The sequence below is a fragment of the Phyllobates terribilis genome, unplaced genomic scaffold (genome assembly GCF_046119375.1).
Source record: "Phyllobates terribilis strain yellow unplaced genomic scaffold, ASM4611937v1 Scaffold_5__5_contigs__length_657084704, whole genome shotgun sequence".
Taxonomy (NCBI): Eukaryota; Metazoa; Chordata; class Amphibia; order Anura; family Dendrobatidae; genus Phyllobates; species Phyllobates terribilis.
In genome coordinates this window covers 97466327-97494136 of record NW_027362765.1, presented here as the reverse complement: position 1 = coordinate 97494136, position 27810 = coordinate 97466327, and the positions used below count along the sequence as shown (strand labels likewise).

General features: G+C 43.2%; 1 protein-coding gene across 6 annotated transcripts in view; it reads left to right on the top strand.

The window, feature by feature from the left end:
- Positions 1–27810, top strand: part of BAIAP2 (BAR/IMD domain containing adaptor protein 2) — a 130333-nt gene that overhangs the window by 99344 nt on the left and 3179 nt on the right. Inside the window, exons 7-15 of one of the 6 annotated variants that reach the window (XR_012321988.1) lie at positions 6519–6671; positions 9095–9334; positions 9417–9615; positions 10380–10581; positions 11502–11570; positions 12372–12534; positions 12949–13030; positions 15218–15255; positions 26821–26864. Coding sequence is in view for 5 of the 6 variants with exons in the window: in XM_073682595.1 (XP_073538696.1) it covers positions 6519–6671; positions 9095–9334; positions 9417–9615; positions 10380–10581; positions 11502–11570; positions 12372–12534; positions 12949–13030; positions 15218–15228 (1119 nt within the window). In the remaining variant the exon portion in view is untranslated. Of the gene's footprint in view, positions 1–3192; positions 3334–6518; positions 6672–9094; positions 9335–9416; positions 9616–10379; positions 10582–11501; positions 11571–12371; positions 12535–12948; positions 13031–15217; positions 15256–18477; positions 22440–26820; positions 26865–27810 lie in introns of those variants that run through there. The other 5 variants (XM_073682595.1, XM_073682597.1, XM_073682596.1 and 2 more) reach the window with 5 other exon arrangements.

Genomic DNA, 27810 nt, shown 5'->3' with positions numbered 1-27810 from the left:
AGGACGTGGAGTAGCAAGGTCGGGTGTCGGGGGCCAGTACCCCTCTTGCAGCCGGAATCCCTCTGAATATATCAGGTTGGCGAGGACAGGTGGCGTATACCGCTCCGTCTGCATCCTCCTTGGGATCCATTTGTGGTGGAGCTACACTCTTAAGCTCCGGGCCTTCTTGGTCATGATCCTTGACCGGGTTGAGACATTCATTATCTGCAACCTGCCCCTCGACCCAAGGCCAAGGTACGAGGGCTGTGTCTCCATCCGATGCAGGCCCACACAGGATCCGCTTACAGGGTAGGAGGTCACAGTAGAACAAAGAACCATCATGGAGCAAACTGAAGGACAGCCTGACAGGCTGACGGACAGAAAGGACCATTAGAACAGAAAAGGACTAAAGACCAAGATGGCTGGGCATTAAATATTAATTTTTTAAGTGTCACTAAAATGCGAGTCCTCCACCCTCACCCACTAAATGGTTCCCCTAGCTCTTGGTTCCCCAGTCTCCCGATAACTAGGAGGGCAGCACCTAGTGCATTTTAGCCCCCTCTGGTGGGAGAAGTGTGGTGTTGGATGTGAAGGAAGGGTCCTGACCATCGCACTGTTCTTACCTCAGAGGAGAAACACTACACTCCATTAGAGAAGTGCAGCATCCCTGTGGCGGTCGAACCCTCAGGGGCGCCACATTAGCAGCTCCGCACAAGTTGACTTGCCAACCTGCTCAAACCCATGGAGCTCATGGACTGGCTACAGTGCTGTCTTTTTTTTTTTTTTTTTTTTTTTAACTGCAGCAACGGGCGATGGGTTTTCTGAAAGCAGGAAAACCTCTTTAATATAGAAAGGTTGTTTGTTTGTTTTTTGTGGGGATTCTTCCACTGGGTCTTTCAGGTTATGCTGTTTGTGTTTATTTATTTGTTTTCTACTTTATCTAGTTGAAGTTGGAATATATGGTATAAAACAGGAGAGGCTAGGACATAGAGCAGCCTAACGAGGAGAGGCTAGGACATAGAGCAGCCAAACGAGGAGAGGCTAGGACATAGAGCAGCCAAACGAGGAGAGGCTAGGACATAGAGCAGCCAAACGAGGAGAGGCTAGGACATAGAGCAGCCAAACGAGGAGAGGCTAGGACATAGAGCAGCCAAACGAGGAGAGGCTAGGACATAGAGCAGCCAAACGAGGAGAGGCTAGGACATAGTGCAGCCAAACGAGGAGAGGCTAGGACATAGTGCAGCCAAACGAGGAGAGGCTAGGACATAGTGCAGCCAAACGAGGAGAGGCTAGGACATAGAGCAGCCAAACGAGGAGAGGCTAGGACATAGAGCAGCCAAACGAGGAGAGGCTAGGACATAGAGCAGCCAAACGAGGAGAGGCTAGGACATAGAGCAGCCAAACGAGGAGAGGCTAGGACATAGAGCAGCCAAACGAGGAGAGGCTAGGACATAGAGCAGCCAAACGAGGAGAGGCTAGGACATAGAGCAGTCAGATAGCACCAATGCTGTAAAGTGCCTTACTGCCGATTAGTAGAGAGAGATTGGGTTTCTTCTCATAAATTGAACCTTCTAGTAAGGCGATCCATGAGATGAGACCACTGATGGTCTGGAAAGAGGCGGCGGGACCTTGCCAAAACTTTTCCTTAGTTGGTATGTAATAGTGGTTATACACTTTAGACACCCTTCCATACGCCTTATCAGGGCCTACGGGGAGATTGATGGGCATGAGTCCCCTGCTTCTTACCTGCCCCTAATGGCCAGAGAGCGAAGGGACACGTCCTAGAGCAGGCCTCTCCCAGGAGAGCATCTACTCAATGTCTTGGGCTTTATTAAATAGTATGTGCCCACTTTCATCCAAGATCCTGCACTTTTATCCAAGATCCTGGGTGGGACCTTCCATAATCAGTTCATGGTCAGGAAGCAGCTAATGCATAAAGGTGGTCCACATATTGGCAATGGAGTGGGAGGGGGGTAGTTGGGGTCTCTCTCATTGACTTACTCTACTTATTATAATTCCTTTTCAATGATGTGTGTGGGTAAAGGGATGCCTTTACCGTTTGGCAGCCTGTACACAACGTGGAATGTTCTGAATGTCACGTCGCACCAGTTTCTGCAACCTCTTAAAAGTTTGCTCTATTACTGAATATAGAGGCGGAGGTGCTCCTAGTTTTTGCTTTAATCGGAACACCTTGCATCCCTTCGTCCCCCTCCGCCCCCATTTCTCACAAGTAATTATCTGCGATGAAATGACTCCGACAACCTTTTGCAGCTTCCAATTAAGAAGTTCATTATTCTAAAAATAAGTTATAAAGAGCAGAGAATTAATGAGATCCAGTTATCCAGAACTTTCAAATTAGGTTCCTAAAATGCAATTCTGTAGGAGCTGTAAAATGCTGAGCCGTTGCCCTATACTCCAGAGTTTGGCTTGCAAATCCTGATGTAAAATTGAACTGGTGGTTCCCCTGAGAAGAAGTTAGTCTTCCTTTTAGATTTTTATTGGGAGTACCTCATCGTAGATCACCACCCATATCCTCCAAGCATAAGTCACCAAAAACTGACCTGCAGGTAGCTACTTATAGGTGGTCCTAGAGTCTGTTCTTTCCTCTGGAGCAAAGTTTGTTTGCATCCATTTTTCCCAGGAAGCATTGCCTGTAACACTTCTTCCACCAACCAGATATCTACAAGAAAAAAAGCATAATTACCGTACTACATACTGTACATATTCTTTAAGTTTTCACGCATCTGCTACCAAGATCTATCAGTGTGTGGTTCCCTTATGGGTTACGAGATGTCCCTCTTATAGATCTATGGATATGTGTTGCCATCTGGTTTCTCTTTCCTCCCCTTCCCAGATCCCCATTCACTGAAGCTGCAGATTGAGGCTCTTAATGGACATTAATTTGGAATCCCAGGTGGAAGTTGAAAGCAAACCTGCCTCTTCCTAATCTTTAAAGGGGTTGTCCACTACTTGGACAACCCCTTCTTGATCTAAATGTTTGGCCTTGACAAAATAAAAAAGCTTATACTCCTCTCCTGTGCTGGTGCCATTCCAGCGGTGTCGGCACTTGCGTTGCCGGGGTCTCTCCTGCCATTATGACACGTGAGCCCAGTGCCCAATCAGCGCTGATGTCACTGTCTCTGCCTTTTGTCAAATTGAACATGAAGAGGAAGTCCGGGCTGCAGCTAATCTGACTTCCTTTTGATGTTCAATTCATACGAAGGCAGGGACAGTGACGACAGCGCTGGCCGGCCGTTGGAACCGCCGACTGTCCTTTGTGTTTGGTGACCTGCAGATATGCATTGAATAGAATGACTGGTGGACCCATTCTCTTTATGATATCTGTACACTCGGGTAAAGTATAAGGGGAGGGCTATCCTGCTTCCTAGCATGAATCTAAAACATTACTTTTGCCTCCTTTTTTTCTGTAGCCTCCTTGGTCTTGATGTCATGTAAACAAAGGCATCCGATGTGACTTGGATGCACTTGTTACTGGCATCTGTGCCAGGCGTCTGCTGGGTGAGGCTAGAAGAGCGGCTGCGCTCACGTAATCTCTTTAGCCGGATCACATAATCCTCTCACTGTAGAAGCTAATGAAGTCCAGTATTGACAGCAAGCACTGACGCTTAACGTATGGACCTTATTATGGCAACAGTGGCAGTACATACTGCAATTAGGTTTAACCCCTGTTGTTAGTAAGGGTGACGGCTTGATTTACATGAGGTTTACATGGGACTGCCATGCAGATTTATGTATAAAGTTTCCATAAAGTCATGTAACTTTTTTTTTATTCTGCATAAATAAAGTGACATAACGCCCACATCTTTGGTATTAGAAAAGTTCAGTTTTTGAATTTTCTAATTTCGTATATTTACTTATTAGTACTGGCTCTTATTATAAGGGGATCAGCTGGATATGGCAGTGCTCTATGGGGGGAAAAAACATGCAAATTTGCTCTTTCCTCAGCTAACGTGCAAGTATCAGGTATTAAGTTATCTGTAACAAGTCCAGGTCATTGGTCACGGTGAGAACATGACCATCTGTTTCCGCAGATTTTTGTTGGATAATTTTTTTATTTTGCCCTTTGTCTCCTGCTAGTGGTCAGATCATGCAACTGCACCTCTTGTGGTGTAAGAGTAGTCACAGTCAGATGGTGAAACAAAGTGTGTTCTGGCAAAGCTGCATGAAAAACCCCTGCACAGCACTACATGAAGCCCCAGCCATTCATATTATGGACCTCTGGTGTTCTGTGAACGGTCATATTGTGCTTCCATGAGGAACTATATTGTCCCAAACTTAGCCAAACACTTCAGGTGGTTGTAAGCAGAACACTCTCCCGTCCCACAACGATTTATCCCCTTACAAGCACAGCTGACTCAATCTGGAGAAGGAGATGAGGTGCTGCAACACACACGTGCAAATAAATGATCGGGCAGGTTGAAATCCAACATGTCCCATCCTTCCTGACAGCAGATGTCAGGAGGTCCCAATACATATTAGATGTGCTGCCAGGCCTGAAAATTTTGGTAGGCTGACATTAATCTGTGTATGGGCACCTTTAGAAGCAATTCTTGGGGGTCCAGCTAAGGGTTGTACATGCATTACAGTAGAGCACTCTGCTCATAGAGGAGTTCTCACGTGAATAGCCTTTGAGGACAGGGGTTGTTAGAGGGGCAGAGGATATATTAGACCCCCAAAATACCATAGTTGAGTTAAAGCTGCAGCCTCCGCATCCTCTGGTCTATACAGGCAGTATGAGGGGAAAGTCAAGCTCTTGTAAAGGGGCCTGGAGCCTGAAAGGTCTCTACCCACATAAGACCAGCTCAATGAATGGGGCAGAATTGGGGGGCCGTGATGGAGCATTTGCATCGGGAGACAGGAGTTTTATATTATGCCTTTGCTTCCCCTTCATCACTAGCCTCCTAACCTGCCCACAGCTTACATGGAGCTCGCTAATCTACGACCTGGCCCAGATCATCCGGACCTGAGCGGTGTGTGATCTAACTGGAGTTTTTGCTGGAAGTATTTGGTGCTTCGTTCCTCTCTCTAATGGCAGTAGCCCAGCAGGGTACACTTTTATGGAAGCGTTCCTAATTGAAGGCCTATATTCTCCGCACCGGTGGGGAAAGCACAGTAATAACACGGGGTTAACTGAGGCTTGTGTTCCTTCTCCTGACCCACTTTATGCCTTCTGTCTCGGAACGCGTGGGGAATAACATTGTGCAGTGACTGACAGCGGGGCATCAATTCAGCTTCTCCTGTCTATATCCTGTGCACTGTGCCGAACAATACACCCAGATAATACAGCACCGCGTGTGCGACCATCAAAAGCCTCCTACCTCTGATAAGTACGCTGTCAGCTAGAAAAGGAATTCCCTCCACATCCAGATTCTGCTCTCTGGGAAAAGCCATTCAGATGTGCTGTTGTGTTCATTAATATGGCCTCCGAATTGTCACCTAGATATCCCTACATCAGATGTGATTCACAGGGGTGGGGTTCAATCTTTTAACAAGTTTCCTACCCAAAATGCGTGAGGTGTCAGCATACACATATCTACCTACACTCTTCATACTCTATGCCCCCAGAAAAAAATAATGCCCCATCCTGTCCCCTAAAATAATCGCTTCCCAATCTGTACCACCTGTTGGTACTGGGGGTAAGCAGGATTGCGGAAGGCATGTTGCGCTTGGATTTTAGGGCTGCGTTCATTTTCCGGCTGCATCCCCAGCCGTCCTCCTTGGGATTTCTTGGAGAACGTGATGAAGATATAGAATTTTCTAATTAGCTCCTGTCTCAGTGTACACAACGATTTTTGTGTTTGGTCTGCACCCAAGGTAAGAAAGTGGAAAATGTCTGTACTCGTTTCCTGCAGACTAATGAAGACTTATTATCCAAGCTCCAAACCTTCGGTTAAAGGGGTTACAAGAACGTGGCCGCTTTCTTCCAGAAAGCGCTCCATCACTGTCAAGGGGTTGTCTGTTATTGCAGCTCATCCACATCCACTTCATTGGAGCCAAACTGCAATACTAGACACAACCTGTGGACTCTTATGGTGCTGTTTCTTGAAGGAAGCAGCAATATTGTTTATATCCCCAACAACCCCAATAAATTAGTAAGACGTCTCATTATGAACAATGATTCAGTCAAATGCTGTCCACTCCACATGGAGGGGTATATGACTAAACCCCTCCATCAGGTGCTCTATTGAAACACACTACACATGGACGAGTTTCGAAACATCCAGGTCCTGCGCAGGTGAAAGCTTATTACTAAGAGAACCAAATATGTTCAGGTCCTAGAAATCCAGAAAACTTGTGTATGTGCAATGTGTATCACATTGTTTTTTTTTATCCTCTGGAGAGGAACATCCCAAGGTCTCTGAGAGGCGCTCCATCAAAATAACATGTCTTCCTCCAAGCCGAGTGATGTGGAATTACGGGGAGACTCTGGGATGAGTCTTGGGCCAGACTAGCCCAGCTCCTGGCTATGACTAGATGGTTTGGAGATGATTGATTTATTTTGTCCCCCTTCTCTACAGTATATCGAAGCGATCAGTAACAAGCAGAGCGAGCTGGAGAACTTTGTATCTGATGGGTATAAGACTGCCCTGACAGAAGAAAGGAGGAGGTACTGCTTCCTGGTGGAGAAACAATGTGCCGTAGCCAAGAACTCCATCGCTTATCATGGCAAGGTGAGGAGAGTGCAGGCTATCCAGACATGGTATGGTAAATTTAAGGTATTAAAAGGTTTGTCCAAGATTAGAAAAACACATACATACTTTTTTAACCGCTTGCCAACCTGTGACTTACATTTTTTGTTGCTGAAGGCAGTGTGAAGCAGGCTGAGGAGCTGAGCCAACGTGGTACCTGGCAGATGCAGGCTATGTAGCTCTGGTTGCTGCTGTTACAGGCAGATACTGGCAAACTCTGACCACTGCTGTTTACCACTTAGATGCTGATGTTACAGGCAGATGCCGGCAAACTCTGGACGCTGCTGTTTATCATTTGGCTACTGCTGTCAATCTCTGACAGCGTCATTTAAATGGCTTGCTTGTCTGTGCGGCCTTGCACCACCTCTCATCGGAACAATCGCTCAAAGCCAAAGAGTTACTATGGCCCCCGTTGTTAAAATCCTAGGCCTCAAGTGAAGCTCAGCCACGGTCTTGGGCTTCATATGGAGAATTATAATTACACTATATGTTTATTCAATAGTGCCACATATTTAGTGTAGTGTAGTGTAGTGTAGTGTAGTGTGTGTGTGTGTGTGTGTGTGTGTGTGTAAACCCCTAACACAGCTCATAGACTGGTGTGGAGCATTTTTTCCTGCAGGATATTATTGTTAAAAGCTGGGTATATCATACTATTTATGAAAAAATGCACCACACCAGTCCATGGGTTGTGAGGCGTGTCAGGTGAATTGGAGCTAATATTAATATTGGCCCCTTGGGGTTTCTGAGATGGTAAAATTGGGCCATTGAGGCCCAGAAATGTTCGTATTGGGGCCTATAGATATTACTATTAACTATAATTATACTGGGTGGTATACAACAAGTGGGCATGTGTCTGTATTCACCTATCACTATTTTATTCTCCCAGAATTTCACCCGTCCCACACCAGAGAGGTTGCTTTGTTCATATATCGGTAGTACGGCATTATTCGGGTGGGATTGTGGAGTGGTATTGTGCTTTCTGTCCACCACTCCGCTGGCACAGTCTGATAAGGGGCACGGTTATGAATGGCTATGCCCGTTTGCTTTGTGTACACTGCCGTTACATACATGCCTCTCCTGGCCTGTTATCTTGGCTCATTCAGAGCTTGTGCAAGTGATTTCCAGCATTCGCAGCCCACCTATTCCTCAGGAAAGGAGGAGGAGGGGGAATGAGAGCAACTGAAAATGAAAGCCTTGTTCCCAACTCCCACACACACATTTTGTGCTGCCCACATGCTTCTTACTCAGCGAGATGCAGTACCACTTGGCTGGAAAGAGGGAGGGGAAGAGAAAAGCCCCTCATTGCTGCCAGAGTAAGGCTGCTCGCTTGCACTTCGCTGCTGCCATCTAGTGGGCGAATGCGCACATCGCCTTTTACTACGTCTTTGTTTGTGGTCCACGCCTAAACCTACGGTGGGCAAGGGAAGATATTGGGACTTTCTAGCCTATTTTTTTATTTAATCTTTTTTGCCCATTTCATAAGCTTTTGAGTGTGTGCAAATATAGCGGCTACTCCATGTAAGGAAATGCTCATAAAACCTTTTTAAAGACACCTGCGGTTCACATTGGAGCTTCCTAATTAAAGGTCCAGTAGGCTCACAGAACAATGGTGGACCTTCCAGAACAGATGGCAACTCTACCTGGGTCCAGAAAAGCCAGCCTAAATTCTCCTGGGAAGCAGCTTATATGGAAGATGTCTCGTGTGTGACAGTGAGCTGCTCGGTCATGACACTGCTCATGTGTCCAATCTAACATTCGGGGGCCATTAATGGGGGTGGAGAGGCACGACTTGTAAAAATTGATGTCATTATTGGAACCTTCTTTTCCATAGCCGCCTTGATGTCCATCACTTATAGTTGACGAATCAGTTACAAAATGGTAATGAACCTTCCTAATGTAGCCATAACATGCTGGCCAAACCGCCATAATGCAAAATCTGTGACAGTACCCCAACCCCCCATCACTAATTTGTGATATTGGTCACTTCCTATAGTACAGAGGAGCTTTTGGGTCCCTTCAAGGACTCAAGTGTCACTTCAGTTACTGCACCCCCTATTGTTACATCACTGTGACTACCAAACCTAAAGTAGGCGGAGAAGTTAGCTAGTTCTTTCCTCATTGCTTTTATCTGTCCGGCCTTGCACATCTATGATAGACAACTGGCTGCAGATATTGTATTGTTAGTTTCTATAATTTCAGGTTTAAGCGGAACAGTGCAGCCAATGAACACACATGCGGTATTATCTGGGTGACTAGGTGATTTCAGCCATCTAAGAGCTAGTATGGCTGACTATGGCTACCAGAAGGTTACTTCCTGTACCAGAAACACTACAGCGCCACAGTCGCTTCACAAAGTAATTTATCATGTAATAAATCAATGGTGGCTAACCCTTTTCTTCTCTCAGGGTAAGGATCTGCTCGCCCAGAAGATTCCTTCTTGGCAACAATCCAGTGGCGATCCCAACAAAATCCCAGACAGAGCCCTACAGATCATGCAGCAAATGGCTACTGGTCCCAATGGTACAATTTTATCAGGAACACTCTCCGGACCTATGACCAACTCAAAATCCAGCCTTTCTATATCGGACCCTATTCCAGGTGCCAAGCCTCTGCCAGTGCCCCCAGAGCTAGCCCCTTTTGTAGGGGTAAGTTGACAATTTAGTACACAGTCCATGACTTGTTTGCATTGATACGAGGTCAGCATATTAACTCTGGTCTGTGTTACAGAGAATGTCCGCTCAGGAGGGCACACCTATAATGAATGGGGTCACGGGACCACCTCCCAGCAGTTATGAACATTGGGGAGAGATGAAACCAATCCAGTCCAAAATTTCACCATCTCAGCCACACAAGCAGATCAGCGACTCCTACTCAAATACCCTCCCAGCCCGCAAGAGCGTCCCACCCAAAAACAGCTATACCGTGGGTAAGCAGACATGGTTTATTGGCTCTGGTGTCACATGTTTTCATACCAGCAATGCTTCAATGTAGAACCAGTGGGATGGTCTTTGATGGCTTCAAAGCCAAACTGGTGGGCACACAGCTGCTTTTACCCCAAGGTCGCTAAACCAAGTGGCTAAGAGCGCTCTGACACTTTATCACTATTCTAGTCTGGAGCCAACATGTGAAGGTGTCCTGGAGCGCTCACTCTGGGGTCTCATGGTTGGCCCATTATAGTCTATGACCAATACAGGTGGAGGCCAAGTGGCACAACACCTTTTTAGAACCACTGTTACTTTTCCCTAGAGATTGGTCGGGGTCATGCCGATACCAATGAACGTTTCCTCGTTATTAGTCGTCCCGTTCACCTCCTGAATTTGGGGCAGCCTACATTCTGCTGGGTGCGAATGCATTATAAGGAGATAATGCCCATATAAAATGCATCCGCATCATCAAGATAGTCAATGACAATATGGACACCATCCTCTGTACTGCTGTGTGGCTAGTTGGCTGACAGATGTCTAAATGGGTAGGGGAGACATGGATGAGATGTCCATGTCCTATATTTGACATTGTATTGTTAAAGTGGACATGCAACTTGTACCCGCCAAATTTCTCAACCAGTATGATGATACTGTGCTATGTAGTGCGATTTGCCATGAGACATGAATCATATATGTAAGTGCTATCACTATGGGGTGTATGCTACTGTAAGTACCAGTCATGAGTCCTTTTTATTCTCTCGAGCAGCCGAGAACAAGACTCTGCCCCGTTCCAGTTCTATGGCTGCTGGCTTAGAAAGAAACGGCAGGACACGAGTGCAGGCCATCTTTTCGCACGCCGCCGGAGATAACGGCACTTTACTGAGCTTCAGCAATGGCGACTACATCACCCTACTGGTGCCCGAAGCAAGAGACGGCTGGCACTACGGAGAGAGCGAGAAGACGAAATTGTAAGGAGCCTTGCATTGTGCATTGGTTGATTCTGGAGAAGTAGCGGTATTATATTACATTTGCTGTGACATGAGAGAATGTTGGTGCATGCACGTGAATGAGGTGGTGGTGTGTGTGTGGCTCACTATATTGACCTCCTGTGGGTCCTTCAAAAACAGCCAAGCAAGGGTGACCTGTTTTTGGAATTCCCATAGAAGTGAATTGAGAGATCTTGTTTAACCACTTGAGTTGTCCCACTAACAGGTCAGATGAGGGTTGGGAGCGCCCAGGTCTGTTTGTAAGAGGTGGGTTCCAAAGATGAGACCAAAATCTGACATTTTTGGCATTTCCTATGGATATATCATACTTTCCCAGGAGGATCACTTGTACTTCAGAATGGCATAAACTTAATTCTGCTGGCTCTTGCTGCCACCACCACCTCCGATCATTACACTGAAGATTTTTTGCACCACCTCATCCTAGAACGACTCGGAAGAAGGAATTTGCCATTTTTTCTCCTGCCGTTCCGCCCTCCTCAGAATGTGACAGCATGTAGGTTGCACAGAGCGGTAATTGACTGGAGGGAACCACCCCCCACCTGGAACAAAACCGGAACTTTGCATTTCATGTATGTGGGTGGCAAGGTAAAGCTGTCGAGACGTCAACCTGATCCACTCCATCTGGGAGATATTTACAAGCTCGGATTTTAAAGGGAAATTCCACCTGACCGTCAGATGCCTGTGGATCCAGTTATGCTGTGTTTATGTAGGGATATTAGTTTTTTGCGAATGGTGATGAGCCCATATGTAGGGGAGTTGCTGTATTTGAAGGGGAAAAAAGTCTGTAATGTCACAACCTATATTTATAATGTCACGCCTCCTAGGAGTTACCTATAGCTGGATGTACGGATCTTAAATTTATGTTTTTTTTTTGCTTTCAGGAGAGGATGGTTCCCTTTCTCCTACACGAGAGTGTTAGACCGCGGAGATGCTGGAGGGCGCTCACAGAAGTAAGTATCAAGACATTGTGAGGCTGGTTCCCCAAATTATCCCACTCCTATAGATTGATATAGACTGGGGATGAAGGTCACAGAATGCAGCCAGCATTCTGGGATAAAAAAAAAAAAAAAAAAAAAAAAGATTGGGCATGTTGAAATCTGACATGTTCAATCTTTCTTCCTCCTCCTCATCTGCCATCGGGAAAGAGTTGGTTCACCACAATGAACAGTCGAAATTGATGGGTTCAGCCAACATTCTTTTAATGTGTGTGGCCGCCTTAAGGATCATTACGATATCATAGTGCCCCCTATAGCGGTTAGCTGTTGAGGGTAGGGGGAACGACAAGGTGGTTATATGCCGGTCTCTGTGTCTTAAGGTTGTAGAAGGGTTATACATTTTTTTGTAATAAAAATTTACAGTGGGCGCCCCCTAGATGTCATGCATCCTTGCCATTTTAAACAATCAGCATGACTCAGCTGGGCCCTAAGGGGCAAGCTAACCTCAGGATCCTGAGCCCCTATAACTTTGATAGTACTAGTGTCTGGTTCCCTCTTCCTGACTCTTGGGTCAGTTCTTGTTGCTTTGCCTGCTATTAATGTAGCTTCATTTAGAGAGTGGAGTTCTACATAGGTAGATCCCAAAACTCATGAGACCTAGCAGAACTTGCCCCCTTCTCCCTAAAGGCCCCACACATCTGCCACCTTTGTATGTTATGCCCTTACTACCTACTTTTCATTCCTTTTTGTTTTTTTTGTAGCCTACGATCTGTTAATTGTAAGGACTTTATAAAACCTTTTAATCTTGTTCTTCAGTTTACAACCTGGGAAGAGCAGCAGCACTGGGAATTTACTGGATAAAGACGACCTCTCCATACCTCCTCCAGACTACAACATGGCCTCCCGCGGCTTCCCCCCACAGGCTGTGAGTTCTTTCAAGCCCCGGCCATACAGTGTGGCTGCACCAGTCTTTTCACAGGTGGGATGACCATTTCTTCTCTCTTCATTAGGATCTTCAATGTATGAAAACAAAATCTTTTTAGAATGGAAATGTCGTATTGGTGAAAATACACTCAATTCCTTGCATAGACCATGAAATATTGACATTTTTGCTGCCTGCAGTCACCACTAGAGGAAGCTGTCTTCATACTAATTTATCATCCAGCTAAATGTGAAAGGTGTATGCAGTTATCTCCCTCTAGTGGTAACTGAAGGCAGAGATTTTTTTTAATTTATTGGGGCTATTCGGGATTTGTTTTTTCTTTTTAAATGTGCTGGAAATATGTGTAAAAATATTAGCATAAGTATTACCTACCATAGCGTGCTAGAAGATAAAATTGTGTATCCTTACATGGGTCTTCTCTATATAGCCATGTGTGTTCCTTATTTATAGGCTTACTCTGTTCCCTATGGGTACAGAATAAACAAGAGTGCCAGCTTTCTGTACCCACAGTCATCCGGACTGTACAAACCTTGTAAGCGGTCTTCAGTCGTAAGTTGGTCACCAGTGGGGCACTTCCATTGCAGCTGTTGACATCCACCATTTGACGTTGCAGCTTCTTTGTACCCTGACTGCTTACTTTATTGTATGTACTATATGTTGGGGTTTATTGACCCCTACTTGACACAGAAGCCCCATGAGCAATGCAGTCTGGATACTAAGAAAACTCAAACGGTCCGATTCGCTGCAATGGAAGGTGCTTCACCATCACTCCCACCAGAAATCTACCTCCTTGGTGAAATTTCCCATTGAGGAACTGGTTCTCATGCCTGCCAAATGGAATTGCATGTGACGTAGAGTGGGCAATTGTTCCTTGATTGCCCATTGGATATTGGTACAATTTTGATCAATTTTGATGCCACTTGGTGATGTGTATGGAAGACGTCGCTTACTTCCCCCTACATAGAAAGGAAGAAAGATTTCCTAGTTTGTTTTGGAAAGAAAATACACTGCTCAAAAAAATAAAGGGAACACATCCTAGATCTGAATGAATGAAATATTCTCATTGAATACTTTGTTCTGTACAAAGTTGAATGTGCTGACAACAAAATCACACAAAAATCATCAATGGAAATCAAATTTATTAACCAATGGAGGCCTGGATTTGGAGTCCAGGTAGCGCCTCCAGCCTCTGGACACTACGCTGACCGACACAGCAAACCTTCTTGCCACAGCTCGCATCGATGTGCCATCCTGGATGAGCTGCACTACCTGAGCAACTTCTGTGGGTTGTAGAGTCCGTCTCATGCTACCACGAGTGTGAAAGCACAACCAACATTCAAAATTAACCAGAACATCAGCCAGAAAGCATTGGTACTGAGATGCGGTCTGTGGTCCCCACCTGCAGAACCACTCCTTTATTGAGGGTGTCTTGATAATTGCCAATAATTTCCATCTATTGTCTATTCCATTTGCACAACAGCATGTGAAATTGATTGTCAATCAGTGTTGCTTCCTAAGTGGACAGTTTGATTTCACAGAAGTTTGATTTACTTGGAGTTATATTCTGTTGTTTAAGTGTTCCCTTTATTTTTTTGAGCAGTGTATCTTCTGTCAGAAGCAAGTGTAATTCTTTAAATTGGCATGAAGGAGGGGAGTGGAGGGAGATGATTAGGATCAATCTCAAAATTGGGTACCATTAAGAAGGACACTCAAAGCCCAATTCATACAACAGAGGTCCATTTTCTTACAGAATTATGACATCACAATATGGTCCTTGCCTCCTCCATGAGTAAGAAATGTCCTATGAGCAGCCAATCTACTCACTTAGTCACTTCCTCTTCCTGTGATGAGAGGAAGTGATTAAATTTGCCCCGCCTTCTTGGCTAATCTTTAGGATAGAAGTGTGTATTCCTAGTAAAGGACCACCAATCTGATATCCCCTTCAGGTCTTTACAAGAATATGAGGACGCTGTACACACCCTTAGTTAATTGCAAGGATATAACAATATTTTCTGCTGTCATCATGACCAATCTGTCTGTACCAAGTCTGTGTTAGAGAACCTATCACTGGGTCTAAAGTGTCCAGTTTTTACTCCTTTATTCCAGCTTCTCCCGAGTACTGTTTTATTCTCTTTTAAAATCCGCCATATGGTTCCAGAGAGATAAGACTTTTTATTTAATGCTAATTTTTATAGTCTTTACTAAGGGGTCGTGGCTCACAGGATAATATTGCAGAGCTGCCTAAAGACACGCCCCCGAGGATCCTGTGAGCCACACCCCCTTAGTAAATACCATAAAAAGTGGCCCATATTTCTGGACCAGTATGGCCAATTTTGAAAAAAAAAAAGGTGTATAGTCCGGGCACGGCAGCCTGAAATATGATTTCTGGTGGGAGTTCTCACAACCATTTTACCAGTCGAATGCCCTCGCTGCTTTTTATCAGCTGCAGTGACAATAGTAGAACGCTCATTGCTATGGACCCCTCCCTCATATACAGCTCGGCTGTACAATCCTGCCCTGCCTCCGCTCACGGCAAAATAAAGCCACCCAATTTCCATTTCATCCCAGATTTACCACCCATCGTTACTACTACTTAATCAGCTTGCTGCTTGTATGCTAATTATCAGTAATTAACCCTGCCCCCTGCCTAATTAGCGAGCTCATTAAAGTAGAGTAAACTTTGCATTAATTTTTCTTGCATTTTTTTTGCCATCGGCAGGGTTTAGATGACTACGGGGCAGCACGGGCCACAAACAGGTAATGGCGTCCTCTGCCGTGTGTTTGTGTGGTTGCTTGTGTTCTTAGTGTCCATGGTGGTAAGTGTTATACATTACAGTGTATGTGCGTCACCTGCAGTATCCCTTATTGTCATGGGTGGGAGGTGAAGATACTAATTTGCCGACGATTTATAAAGTCGGCCTCTACAACAAAAGCAACAATTTTTTTTTGTTTTTCGGGAGAGGAGCTAAACCAATTAATTTGAGCATTAATACTGACTCTATTGTGATTTAAATGTGAAGTCTGCTATTTATTGTTAACTTACAAAACAACAAAATAAAAGGTATTTTATTGTTTGTTAATCTTATGCAGTTTAAAAAAAAAACAAATAAAAAAAAAAACGTGGAAACTGTCAGCAAGCAGATTACCTACTACTGCTTAACCTCATAATAGTTTTATTTTCATTCTAATTTTGGCTTGTCCAGCATCCAAGAGCGCTGCATTGGTTATTCCAGGATGAGTGGGTTAAAGGTTTCATTGGCTTATTCACGGATCGGCTGTGGGTCTCCTGACCCGAATTCAACAGCCGATATCTTTTGCCTATGAGTCAGGAGACCTGTGGCCAGTGCGTACACAGATTGTGAAAGTCTAATGTGTCAAAGTAGCGTAAACCGAACCAGCAGTAAGATGCAACAAGCTAGCCTTCTTGTTGGTGGTTTCCATTTTTTTTTTTAATTAGAGACTAAATCTGGAAAAAATGGCAAAAACAGCAAATATGAATCATTAGGCCAGTGCTCACAACGATTCTGGCCACAAAACTGCAATTCTCAGACGAGTCGCATGAGCAAAAGCCACTTTTTTAAGCTGCCGCTTGGGTATGTAAAAAGTTGGCTGCGACTTACATTCAAAGCTATGGGGTAACGCATGCAACTTATAACCAGTACTCAAAAAAAAATCTAGTTTTTGATCACAGGTCGCAACTAGTGCCTGTTGACAGCTACTAGATACTATGATGCAATGTGACGCCATGTTCTACGCGTTGCGATGTATTTCTCGCCTAAAGATGGCAGATTTTACATTTGTCTAATCATTGATAATCACTGGGCGAGAATCCCTTTGGGCTTACGAATTTCCTAACCCGGGCTATGTATTCGATAAGGCTGTAAATACCATAGGGACATCCCCTTTGGTTGTGTTTGAGCACTCGGAGATGATGGCTTCACCCCAAATTTCTACACCCGATCTGCAAAAAAGGCAGAGGGAATAAGTGAAAGGCCCTTCTAAAGTTACAGCTAATACCGGTGTTGCTCACAGACTAGGCTTTAGGGCCAGTCCCTCCTCAACCGCCCCCCCCCCCCCCCAAAAAAAGGGGGTCAGTTTTGATGTGTAAAGTTTATCAGAGCGAGGGGTCGCCATGAAAATCCATGGGACATTTTGGTAACACTGGAGTAAATAAATTCGGTGTAAGGGGGCTTTTTTTCTCTTTCATATTTTTTCTGGACCATTCAGAGGGCGCCTATTATCCCTGCTAGGATCCTGATGGCTGATCCCCCCCTTTAAGTGTGACCGTATATCAGAAGGTCTTATTTTTGACTTTGAGCAAATGAAAAGTTTTAAGACCTTGGCACACGGCTGATATTGTATCTACTAAACACTGTGGTGTCTTTCCAGAATACAAATGAGCTTTTCTCAAAAATATATTTTTCAGATAAGTTTGGGATTTTGGTGTCGGCCTAAAAACACCACTTGATTAATTGTAGGGAGTAATGAAACAGACGGGTAACAACCTGGGCATCAATGTAAAATCTGTATCCGGTCGCCCACCTGCCATGTGTCCTGTATAATACACGACTTAGGCCCTGATGCCTGAGTGGTCCCATATGTCCTTGTGCCACAGGAGAGCGGCTCATTTGTAAATTAGTGCAGTTTGCTTAGGTTTAATGCTTGAGGGACAATCCCTTTAAAGTTATCAAGTAAGGGGTGATTATTTATAAGATCGCTGAGAGTGCCACTGTTGAGACTGCATTGATCATGAGAACAGAGGCCCAGAGTGTCTTGTGTGAAAGGCGTGGTAGTGAGCATGTGCGACCACCCCTAGACCGTGAATGGAGCAGTGGTCGCACATCCTCGCTAGTGCTCCACTCACATACGAAACCCCTTTTCTCATAGTCCTGATTTTATAAATGTGGAGAGGTGACAAATATATGAAAACCCCTTTTGAAGCCAAACATTACTGTAACCTGGAAATTCAAGACTGGCATTCGTTTAATTTAAGTAGGAATACAATTTATTCCTAAAGGTGTCCATATCCTGTTTGTATTTTGGGTTAAAATAACTTGAATTTCCTTTAACAAATTTTGCATCATTTTATTCTACTGTTTTTATGATTCCTTGGATATTGGCTTCAGAATGAGTTAACTTACAGTCTGTCAGGGAGCTTGTTCTTTGGTGGAATTTGTAACTTTATCTTATTTGATTTTCTGAGCTATTCAGTTGATTTTTGACTTTGATGTGGTCTCTGGTCAGAAATCTGCCCAGATAAGTTTAGAAAATAAGTACTGACTCGCTGTTAGATTCTCAATTAACTCATTCTGCAGCCAGCAGTGTGTAAAAATGTTTTTTTTTTTTTTTTTTTTAATGAAACTCCCATTACAAAAAATATTTTTAGCCCAAAATACAGCTCAAATTAGAGGGAATCTGTCAGTAGGAGCATTCCTCAAAAACCGCCTGTTTGGGTCATAAAAAGTTAAATAAAATGATACCTTGATATCTGCGATCTGATGTCTTATTCCAGAGAAATCCATGTTTTTCTTAATATGTAAAAATAAAAAATCTTATTAAATAAAATATGTAAATGAGGGGGTGTACCGGTGTGAGACATGTGGATCGGGAGAGTAGACTGTCAGTCGTTACATGTCTCACACTGGTACTGCTCCCTTCATGTACATATTAAGAAAAATGTGTATTTCTCTGGAATAAAACATCGGATCGCAGATATCAAAGTATCATTTCATTCAACTTTCTTTGCCCTACATGCCCATATAGACTGCTTGGGAGGGCTGATTCTACTGACCAATTCCCTTTTAAGATTAAATTTTGTTTTGACCATTCTGGGTGGAGGCCTTGACCTGTCCAGGTGCCTGTATGCATGAATAAGAGATACTGCAGCTAGTGGTGGTCCATCCGTGTCGTGGTGTTGTGCGGTCTTTCTATATATAATGTACATCTCGGCAGTATCCTTTCTGCTCTTTTGTTTCACAGCGGCAATGGGACTATGATATCTACTGTGTGAAGCGAGGCTTACACAGACATGGCATCCACTGCTTTGAAGAACTTTCGTCCTTTCTTTCCGCCTTTTACAATTTTTTTTCTTTCCACCTTCACTGATTTTCCTGGATACTGTGTTTTCTTTGATTACTTTTGTACTTTCTGGAACTGTTTCTTTTAATTTTTGTTTTTTTGAAGGTTTTTGAATTTCTTTGTCAGTCCAATGAGTTGCTGGAGGGATCTATGCTGTAATGTAAAGCAAAAGGGACTCTAGGTCATGCCAGTAGTGGGCTATCCTGGTGTGACTCATTGAAAAACATTTTTTTTTCTTCGCTCAACTTTTTGTCACTTTTATGGAGGGTTTTTCAGAGCAGAAATTTGCCAAAGTGTATCTGTAATTACTGAACATACAGAGAAGTTCTATACCAGTGTAGAGTGTTTTATACCAGTTTTTATGGGGTGTATGGATACTTTTTTTTTCCTGGCCTTGCCACAAGGTTTTATCTGCATGGAAGGGTTGGGGGTGGGGTGTTTTCCTCTTTCTCTGCCCTTTTCCTAAAGATTGACTTGTATGCATGGAACTGTAAAGGGACTGTTAGTAGATTTATCACTTTATATTTCTGGTTACATTTTGTCCCATATACTCACAGTAATCTGCAGCTGGTCTTGCAGGTCTTTTACTCCAGTCGCATCCAAAGCTGCATTCAAAATTCCTCAGGAGGCAGCTGAGAATCGGCTAGCCCAGATTTAAAAGATGCATTTATATTTCTTTTTCCACAATGCACCGCAGGAGAGCATGCTCTTTACATCACGGGGTTGCAGTGAGCTGATGGTGCGCAGCCTGGGAGCTAACAGAAAAGCAGCAGAATCTTGAATGTACCTCTGGATTTGTTTGGAGAAGAGGGCACAAGACTTCAGAATAAGTAATGTTGATTTAAACTGCAAAAATGGTAACCCAAAGTGGAGCTTGACTGCTAATCTTTGACCCAACCGGTATAAACGCAAGTATCTTGCTCATAACAGTTTACAGTCCCCACCCTTCCACCATTTGTTGGCCTCAAAGGAGTTGTCTGGGCAAAAAGAAGCTTCCTCAGGGGCTGTATCTGTAAAGAATAAGACAAATAATAAACTAATTGACGCTCACCTACCGGTACCCACCTGGATCTGGCGCAGACCAAGCGCTCCGTGGTCTGTGCCAGCATAGGAGGTGAACACTTTACTGTGCCACCAGCCGCAGGACCACTGCTACAGTCAGGTGACTTGAGCAACACCTCATTGGATGTTTGTCTTATGATGAGCTGTTCGGAGTCACTTACCACTGCAGCCAATCACAGGCCGCAGCAGTTCTGTGGCTGGTTGAAGGTTGCCAGTACAGACAACGGAGCTGCTTGCGCTGAATCCAGATGGACGCCATGTGGTGAGTATTAAATGCATTATTTTTTTTTTATTTTTTTTTACTGATCCAGGCCAATGGAGAACACTTTTTTTTTTTTTTTTTGCTCGGACAACCCCTTTTAAAGGGGTTATAAAAAAAAAAAAATCCATGGCTGCTTTCTCACAAAATACAGCATCACACCTATCCATGAGTTGGGTCTGATTTTGCACGTGAATTGTAATTTGTAATTTGTTACAATACCGCTTATATCCTGTAGACAAGGATGGTGCTGTTTGGGCGAGAAAGCAGTCATGTTTTTTTTAATACTGGGTGTTGTCCTAACTTCCTGACTTGTTTCTATTATACTTTTTCTCTGATTGTTCTTCACCTGGTTTTGGCTCCCACTCCTGAGAAAAAATACTGACCGAATACTGATAGCGTGGCCGTGGCCTAACTCTAAACTTTGTTTGTTTGTGCCTGGCCTTTTTGGGTGTGATTACAAATCTGGGGTGGGTCATGGATTTTGTTGGAGGGATTTTATATTCTTGGCTCGGAGCTGTTCGAGATCTCTCCATGCCTTCACTCCATAACTGAAGTGGTGGAAAATGTCTCAAAACTAATTTTGTACATTAAATTTAAATGTCCAAGGAATTGGAACTTAAAAGCCATATTTTTCAAAAATGGAAAATTCGATGAAATGAACCATTTTTGGTGAACCCATTATTGAGCCCCTTAAAATAATCAACAGGGAAGAGTGCACCCAACACTCCACATTAGTCTCCCCCAGTTCACTGGGAATTTGGGTAAAGCCCCCATCACACTAAGCGAGATCGCTACGGAGTCACAAGTTTTGTGATGCAACAGCGACCTCAGTAGCGATCTCGCTACGTTTGACACTTGGCAGCGACCAGGCCCCTGCTGTGAGATCGCTGGTCGTGTCGGAATGGTCTGGACCTTTTTTTGATCGTTGATGTCCCGCTGGGTAGCATGCATCGCTGTGTTTGACACCTTACCAACGACCTTGTTAACGACTCAGACACAGAAACACACAGGCGTGCATCGTTATACAGATCATTACGGGTCGCCGCATCGTTATACAGATCGTTACGGGTCGCCGCATCGTTGGGAAGATCTGACTGTTTGACATCTCACCAGCGACCACATAGCGACGCAGCAACAATCCCTGACAGGTCGTATCGTTGTCTGGATCGCTGTAGCGTCGCTTAGTGTGACTGGGCCTTAAGAGACCACTCTTAAGGTCATTGAGGTTGGCACTATTGGAAACCCTTTTTTTTTTTTTTTCCACAAGTCCATGGAGGCAACAAAGGTCTAGAACTGGAGGACTAAGGCCTCCTGCTTCCTTTCTTCTAAATCTGGTTTGTCATATCTGTTATACATGTGTGGGCCTTGAATGGGAACTCGAAAACTAAAATTGATCATCTGATGATTCTTAGAAGGTGAAGAGGCCACAAGCTTAGACCTCTATGGTGCCTCCAGTCCAAACCCATTGATGTCACTTAGACATTGTTGTGCTGTTCATAAATTTCTGGGACGAATATGTTGAAAACTGGGTGTTGCCATTTCTTGATGACTGGGGAGTGTTCGGGAGCATACGTAGAGCATTAAAGGAAATTTTAGATATGGCAAACATTAAAGGGAAACCCCTGCTAAATATGATGTAACACTTTATGTATGAGCATCCGGTGTTCATTGTCACACTATGGTTTCCCTCTAATAGCAACCTGCAGCTCCCAGGATGGAGACCTTTCTCTAACCCGCAGATTTCGACTTCTAAAATGAAGCTGACATGTATGGAAAGTTTTTCCCTGTGACATTTTTGCCCAGAAATGTACCTCCAGAGCTGCCACATTGGCTCCATATTGGGGTCTTATTTCATATTACATGCGTGAGAAATGGCCATACTGATCTATACCCAAATCTACCAGACATGCGCTCAACGGGGACGTGTGATGTGACACATCTTGGCATTGCTGAATGGCTAGAAGGACTCTGAGCGGAAGGGCTATTACCATCGGGCTCTTTTCTGACTTGTGTTTTGGTTGTTAAGGGGGTAGAATTGATCTCTCTAGTAAACATGTTATTGATGCAAGCCCAACCTGATGATGGTTTCCCTTTACATTCCTGACAGGGAAACCTTTTGGTAACTGTGCCACAGCTGTCCACAGATGGTGTGTGGTGTTGCAGCTTAGTCCTATTTACATTAGTGAGGCTGAGCTGCAAAATCCAAACACAACCTGAGGACAGTACAAGTGTGGTGGGGTTTTTGGAAGGAAGCAGCCATGTTTTTCTTCTCTCGGACAACCCCTTTAACTGTGATGTTCAAAGCCACCATGTTTCTACATCCCATAAAATATCGGTCATTGTTATGGCGCCAAAAGATTAAGAATTGTAACTTCCTCACTCGTGTTTTTTTTTTAATCTGTAAAGACCAATTTAGGTTTATTAAATCCAATCATTAGAGATATTATATATATATAACACACTACACATCTATATACGCACATATATGAACACACCACACTATATATATATATATATATATATATACACACCTTCTCATTCAAAGATTTTTCTGTATTTTCTTGACTATGAAAATTGTACATTCACACTGAAGGCATCAAAACTATGAATTAACACATGTGGAATTATATACTTAACAAAAAAGTGTGAAACAACTGAAAATATGTCTTATATTCTAGGTTCTTCAAAGTAGCCACCTTTTGCTTTGATGACTGCTTTGCACACTCTTGGCATTCTCTTGATGAGCTTCAAGTGGTAGTCACCGGAAATGGTTTTCACGTCACAGGTGTGCCCTGTCCGGTTTAGTAAGTGGGATTTCTTGCCTTATAAATGGGGTTGGGACCATCAGTTGTGTTGTGCAGAAGTCTGGTGGATACACAGCTGATAGTCCTACTGAATAGACTGTTAGCTGCTTTTTTCTTGCCATAATAAAAATTCTAAGTAAAGAAAAATGAGTGGCCATCATTACTTTAAGAAATGAAGGTCAGTCAGTCTGAAAAATTGGGAAAACTTTGAAAGTGTCCCCAAGTGCAGTTGCAAAAACCATTAAGCGCTACAAAGAAACTGACTCACATGAGGACCGCTCCAGGAAAGGAAGACAAAGAGTCACCTCTGCTTCTGAGGATAAGTTTATCTGAGTCACCAGCCTCAGAAATCGCAGGTTAACAGCAGCTCAGATTAGAGACCAGGTCAATGCCACACACAGTTCTAGCAGCAGACACATCTCTTCAACAACTGTTAAGAGGAGACTTTGTGCAGCAGGCCTTTATGGTAAAATAGCTGCTAGGAGACCACTGCTAAGGACAGGCAACAAGCAGAAGAGACTTGTTTGGGCTAAAGAACACAAGGAATGGACATCAGACCAGTGGAAATCTGTGCTTTGGTCTGATGAGTCCAAATTTGAGATCTTTGGTTCCAATCACCGTATCTTTGTGCGACGCAGAAAAGGTGAGCGGATGGACTCTACATGCCTGGTTCCCACCGTGAAGCATGGAGGAGGAGGTGTGATGGTGTGGGGGTGCTTTGCTGGTGACACTGTTGGGGATTTATTCAAAGTTGAAGGCATACTGAACCAGCATGGCTACCACAGCATCTTGCAGAGGCATGCTATTCCATCCGGTTTGCGTTTAGTTGGACCATCATTTATTTTTCAACAGGACAGTGACCCCAAACACACCTCCAGGCTGTGTAAGGGCTATTTGACCAAGAAGGAGAGTGATGGGGTGCTACGCCAGATGACCTGGCCTCCACAGTCACCAGACCTGAACCCAATCGAGATGGTTTGGGGTGAGCTGGACCGCAGAGTGAAGGCAAAAGGGTCAACAAGTGCTAAGCATCTCTGGGAACTCCTTCAAGATTGTTGGAAGACCAATTCCGGTGACTACCTCTTGAAGCTCATCAAGAGAATGCCAAGAGTGTGCAAAGCAGTCATCAAAGCAAAAGGTGGCTACTTTGAAGAACCTAGAATATAAGACATATTTTCAGTTGGTTCACACTTTTTTTGTTAAGTATATAATTTCATATGTGTTAATTCATAGTTTTGATGCCTTCAGTGTGAATGTACAATTTTCATAGTCATGAAAATACAGAAATTTCTTTAAATGAGAAGGTGTGTCCAAACTTTTGGTCTGTACTGTGTGTGTGTGTATATATATATATATATATATATATATATATATATATATATATATATATATATATATATATATATATATATATATATATATATATATATATATATATATATATATATATTCTCGTTAGATATATACACACACACGCATGTTACGCAAAATAAGGTTGGCATTAATGGCTACCAGTATTTCTTCCTGACGCACTGATCTGATGCATCATGTGCTGGTGGGAGTTAAAGGGGCCTTCACCTTCCTACTTGGCTTCTGTCAACTTTTCATCAGTGCCAAAAAGCATCCAACTTTGCTGAGGTCAGTTATTCTAAATAAAGGCCTCTCTTGCTCTCTGGCTGTCTCTGCTCTCGCCGTCTCTTGTGAGCCATCGGTTCAGCAATGAACAGAATGTATAAAGATTATACAATGAGCTGCACACAGAACATTGTGCCCTGTAATCATGTAATTGTACGAATAAAGTTTTATTTATTGCATTTCAGGAATCCTTTTTATTTTCTCACTTCGAGGCTTGCTTGCTGTCTGTCTTTGTATAGATTTCTATATATATATTTTTTTTGTTATGAGGGTGGGCGGGTGTCTTGCTGACAGACGCTAACTGTAATTTTGACCATTGAGCAGCTGTATTATAACTTCAGGCTAAAATAAACATTTTCTACAACCAGCCACTGCTTTTTAAATTTTTTTTCATTGTTCCATCAATTAATTCCATTTGCACATTAATAAACAATTAATCATTCTTCATCCATGACGCCATTCATAGACTGGTGCTTTATTATGGTATGGCAGGGGGTAGTTGGGATATGTATATCTATACACACAGCTAGACACATAATGTCAGTGCTGCCATTAGTACATTACCTGGCAAAATGCGAGGTCTGCCCCTTCCGACCCCCTAGAGATGGCCTACTGAGCACTGATTTATGTTTGAATTCATTGGTATCTGTTTTTAGTGAGCTTCCCCTAGTCCATGCTGCAAGTGCTGTTTTATCTGCCCAGTTCATGCTCTTTTACAAGCTGCTTTGAGCTGCTGCTCTGGCAAGAATCCATACTATAACACTATAAAGTCTCCCTGTGTGAGCTTCTGGTTTCCTCTCCTGCAAGCTCAGGCAGTGAGAGTGTTTCACTACAAAGCAGCTGATAAAACATTTAGCTCCTTGCTAAATCAGCAGTTCAAAGAGCATGAGCTAGGCATTGCAAACAGCACTTTCAGCATGGCATTTGATAGAGCAGGAAGCAAAATAAGTTAATAGATTTAATCACAAAGATTCATAACTTTGCAAAGGCTGATCAATATTTTAAATGGAAAAAAAAAGTTTCATTATTCTTTAACGTCGTATGAGGTAGATGGGGATTTTGGGCCCTTTATAATGTATAGGGATTAAAACATCTTCCTTCTGATTTTAAAGTTTTCAAGCTAGAAGAAATGAGAGGGAACCTTAATTATTATATACCGTCCGGGCCAGGAATATCTAATGGCAGCCCAAAATTCAGTTCTGCCATATTCTGTGTGTAGATACGTATACATATAGATCTGAAATTGATCTTTAAATTGTCCACTCTATAAGCTTCACGTTGATATATGTAATATATATACCTTTTATATATTCCACTCCACATTCCACTCTACATATATCTAATCTACATCTACCAAGTGGCCAGATCTGCTTGTCACAAGTTATACATCTATATGATTTCCTTCTTCATTGGTAGACCTGACTTGTCATGTTGGGTCAATGCTTCTGGCTAATTTTTCCTCTTGTGCAAATGTGAAACAAATCTTAAAGGAGATATCTAGGACTAAAAATTAGTACTTTCCAAATCTGGGAAATTCTGGCTGCCTATAATCTCCCCCAGGGGGAGCTAACCGCATAAGGGGTTATACATTGAACTTCATAATAACTTTTGTATACAGTGAGCTCCCTCTAGTGGTGACTGCAGGAAGTCAAATATCATACAGGCGATGTGGACCTCTATTCAATTCACAGCCCCTCTTTTCTGAAACTGCACTCCAGAGCCGCCAGGTAGTTGGAGTTTCATAATAAAATTTGTATAGTCACCTCTAGGGGGAGCATACTTTATTCTGTTTATACATTGATCTTTGTAATAAATCAATATGCAGAAAATGCCCCCTAGTGGGAGCTGCAAGCAGATGGAATTTTATCATTTTGTCAATCACGGTATTTGGACCTCTGTATAAAAAAAAAAAAAAAAAAAAAATGGAGCTCCAAACCTTAAACACCTTAACTATTATAAATGTATACTCTGCACAAAAATGAATACCCCTATTTCTGGTATCCGAAATTTAATATGTTGGCACTATTGAGATTTACAGGGATTACTTGCACAACCAGAAGACAAAAGTGGCACTGTTTCTGGAGAGGAATTTTTTTTTTCTGTTCTTTGTTATATGTTTTAATAATTAAACACAGGTTCTTATAGATGCAGAACTAACGGTTAACTCTGCCGGCCCTGATCCACTAGTAAATATGCATGTAACATTGAAGCTGAATGTCGGTGACAACAATGGCGAGCTGCTGTGTCTTTCTATAAATGGATCCTGTCTCTCCACATATGTACATTGTGTTCTTGCTCCAGCCTCGGGCTTATTCCTCCCGCCCCAGACAATACAGTGCTTGCCATAGAGAACAATGCTCTCACACATCCAGCCGAGATGCTCACCAGAGTAGACACTGCCCTATGGGGAGACCTGTTCCCATCGCCGCGGCCCCTCAGCGCCGGCTGTCACTTACAGACCACGTTTTTGTTCTGTTGCAGCTTGGAAGCAGAAGTTGCACGGTTTTGAGAGGTCTCTGCAGTTAGTAAGTTGATTTTATATTTACCCCCCTCCCCTTCATCATCATTTGGTTTCTTGGCTCTGCTTTGACTGCTGGGACACGCCAAATCCTCGCCCATCTCATTAAACAGAACATCTAAAAAATAGATCTGTACAATGGTACCCCATTGAAACAGACTAATTTGGCCAAAATGTCCTATATTTTGCTGACCCGCAGTACCACGTACAACCGGTAGACAGGGGTGGTGCTGTTTTTGAAAGACCGCAGCAATGCTTTCCTAATCTGGAACAACCTTCTTAACTCTAAGAAGCAGTGGAGGGATAAGAAGCTACTAGACAACAGATTACATCCATTCTGGACAGTCAGGTCTTTGCTTGGCTGAACCATGCATCCGTTTTCGATGGGAAGAGCAGAGAAATCAGTCATCCAAAGTAGTGTGAGGTCTCCCAAACGGCATGTTGACCAATTCTGAAAAAAGTAGAGATTAAATGACCATGTTCTGAGAATCATCTGTATTTAGTATTGCAAGATTTGCCTGACTTGGGGTTGAACTGCAGTACCAGACACGGCCCATAGTCAAGAGTGGCACTGTATATTGAGGAAGCCCACCATGTTTTCAAACTTTATCCCTTTCCATCACGCCTCCGCATAGAACTTATAACTTATATTTTAGAAACTCCTTTACTCCCCCCCCCCCCCCCTGCTGATTAATGCAGAATCTGTAACTGACTGAAAAAAATCATTTAGTCATTGGTCCCGACAAACATGGTAGAATCAGATCAAATGTAATACTGCCCCCTATTAACAAGAATATATATTTTATGGCCATTTTTTTTTTTTTTAAATCAGACTAAAGTTTTATTTACTTTTATACAAAAACTTATTTTTGTAAATTTTTACTTTTGTGCATTGTTTCCAGCGGTCAAAGTAGAGCCTTTCCTCCTCCACCAAACTAACCTCCTTCTTTTGG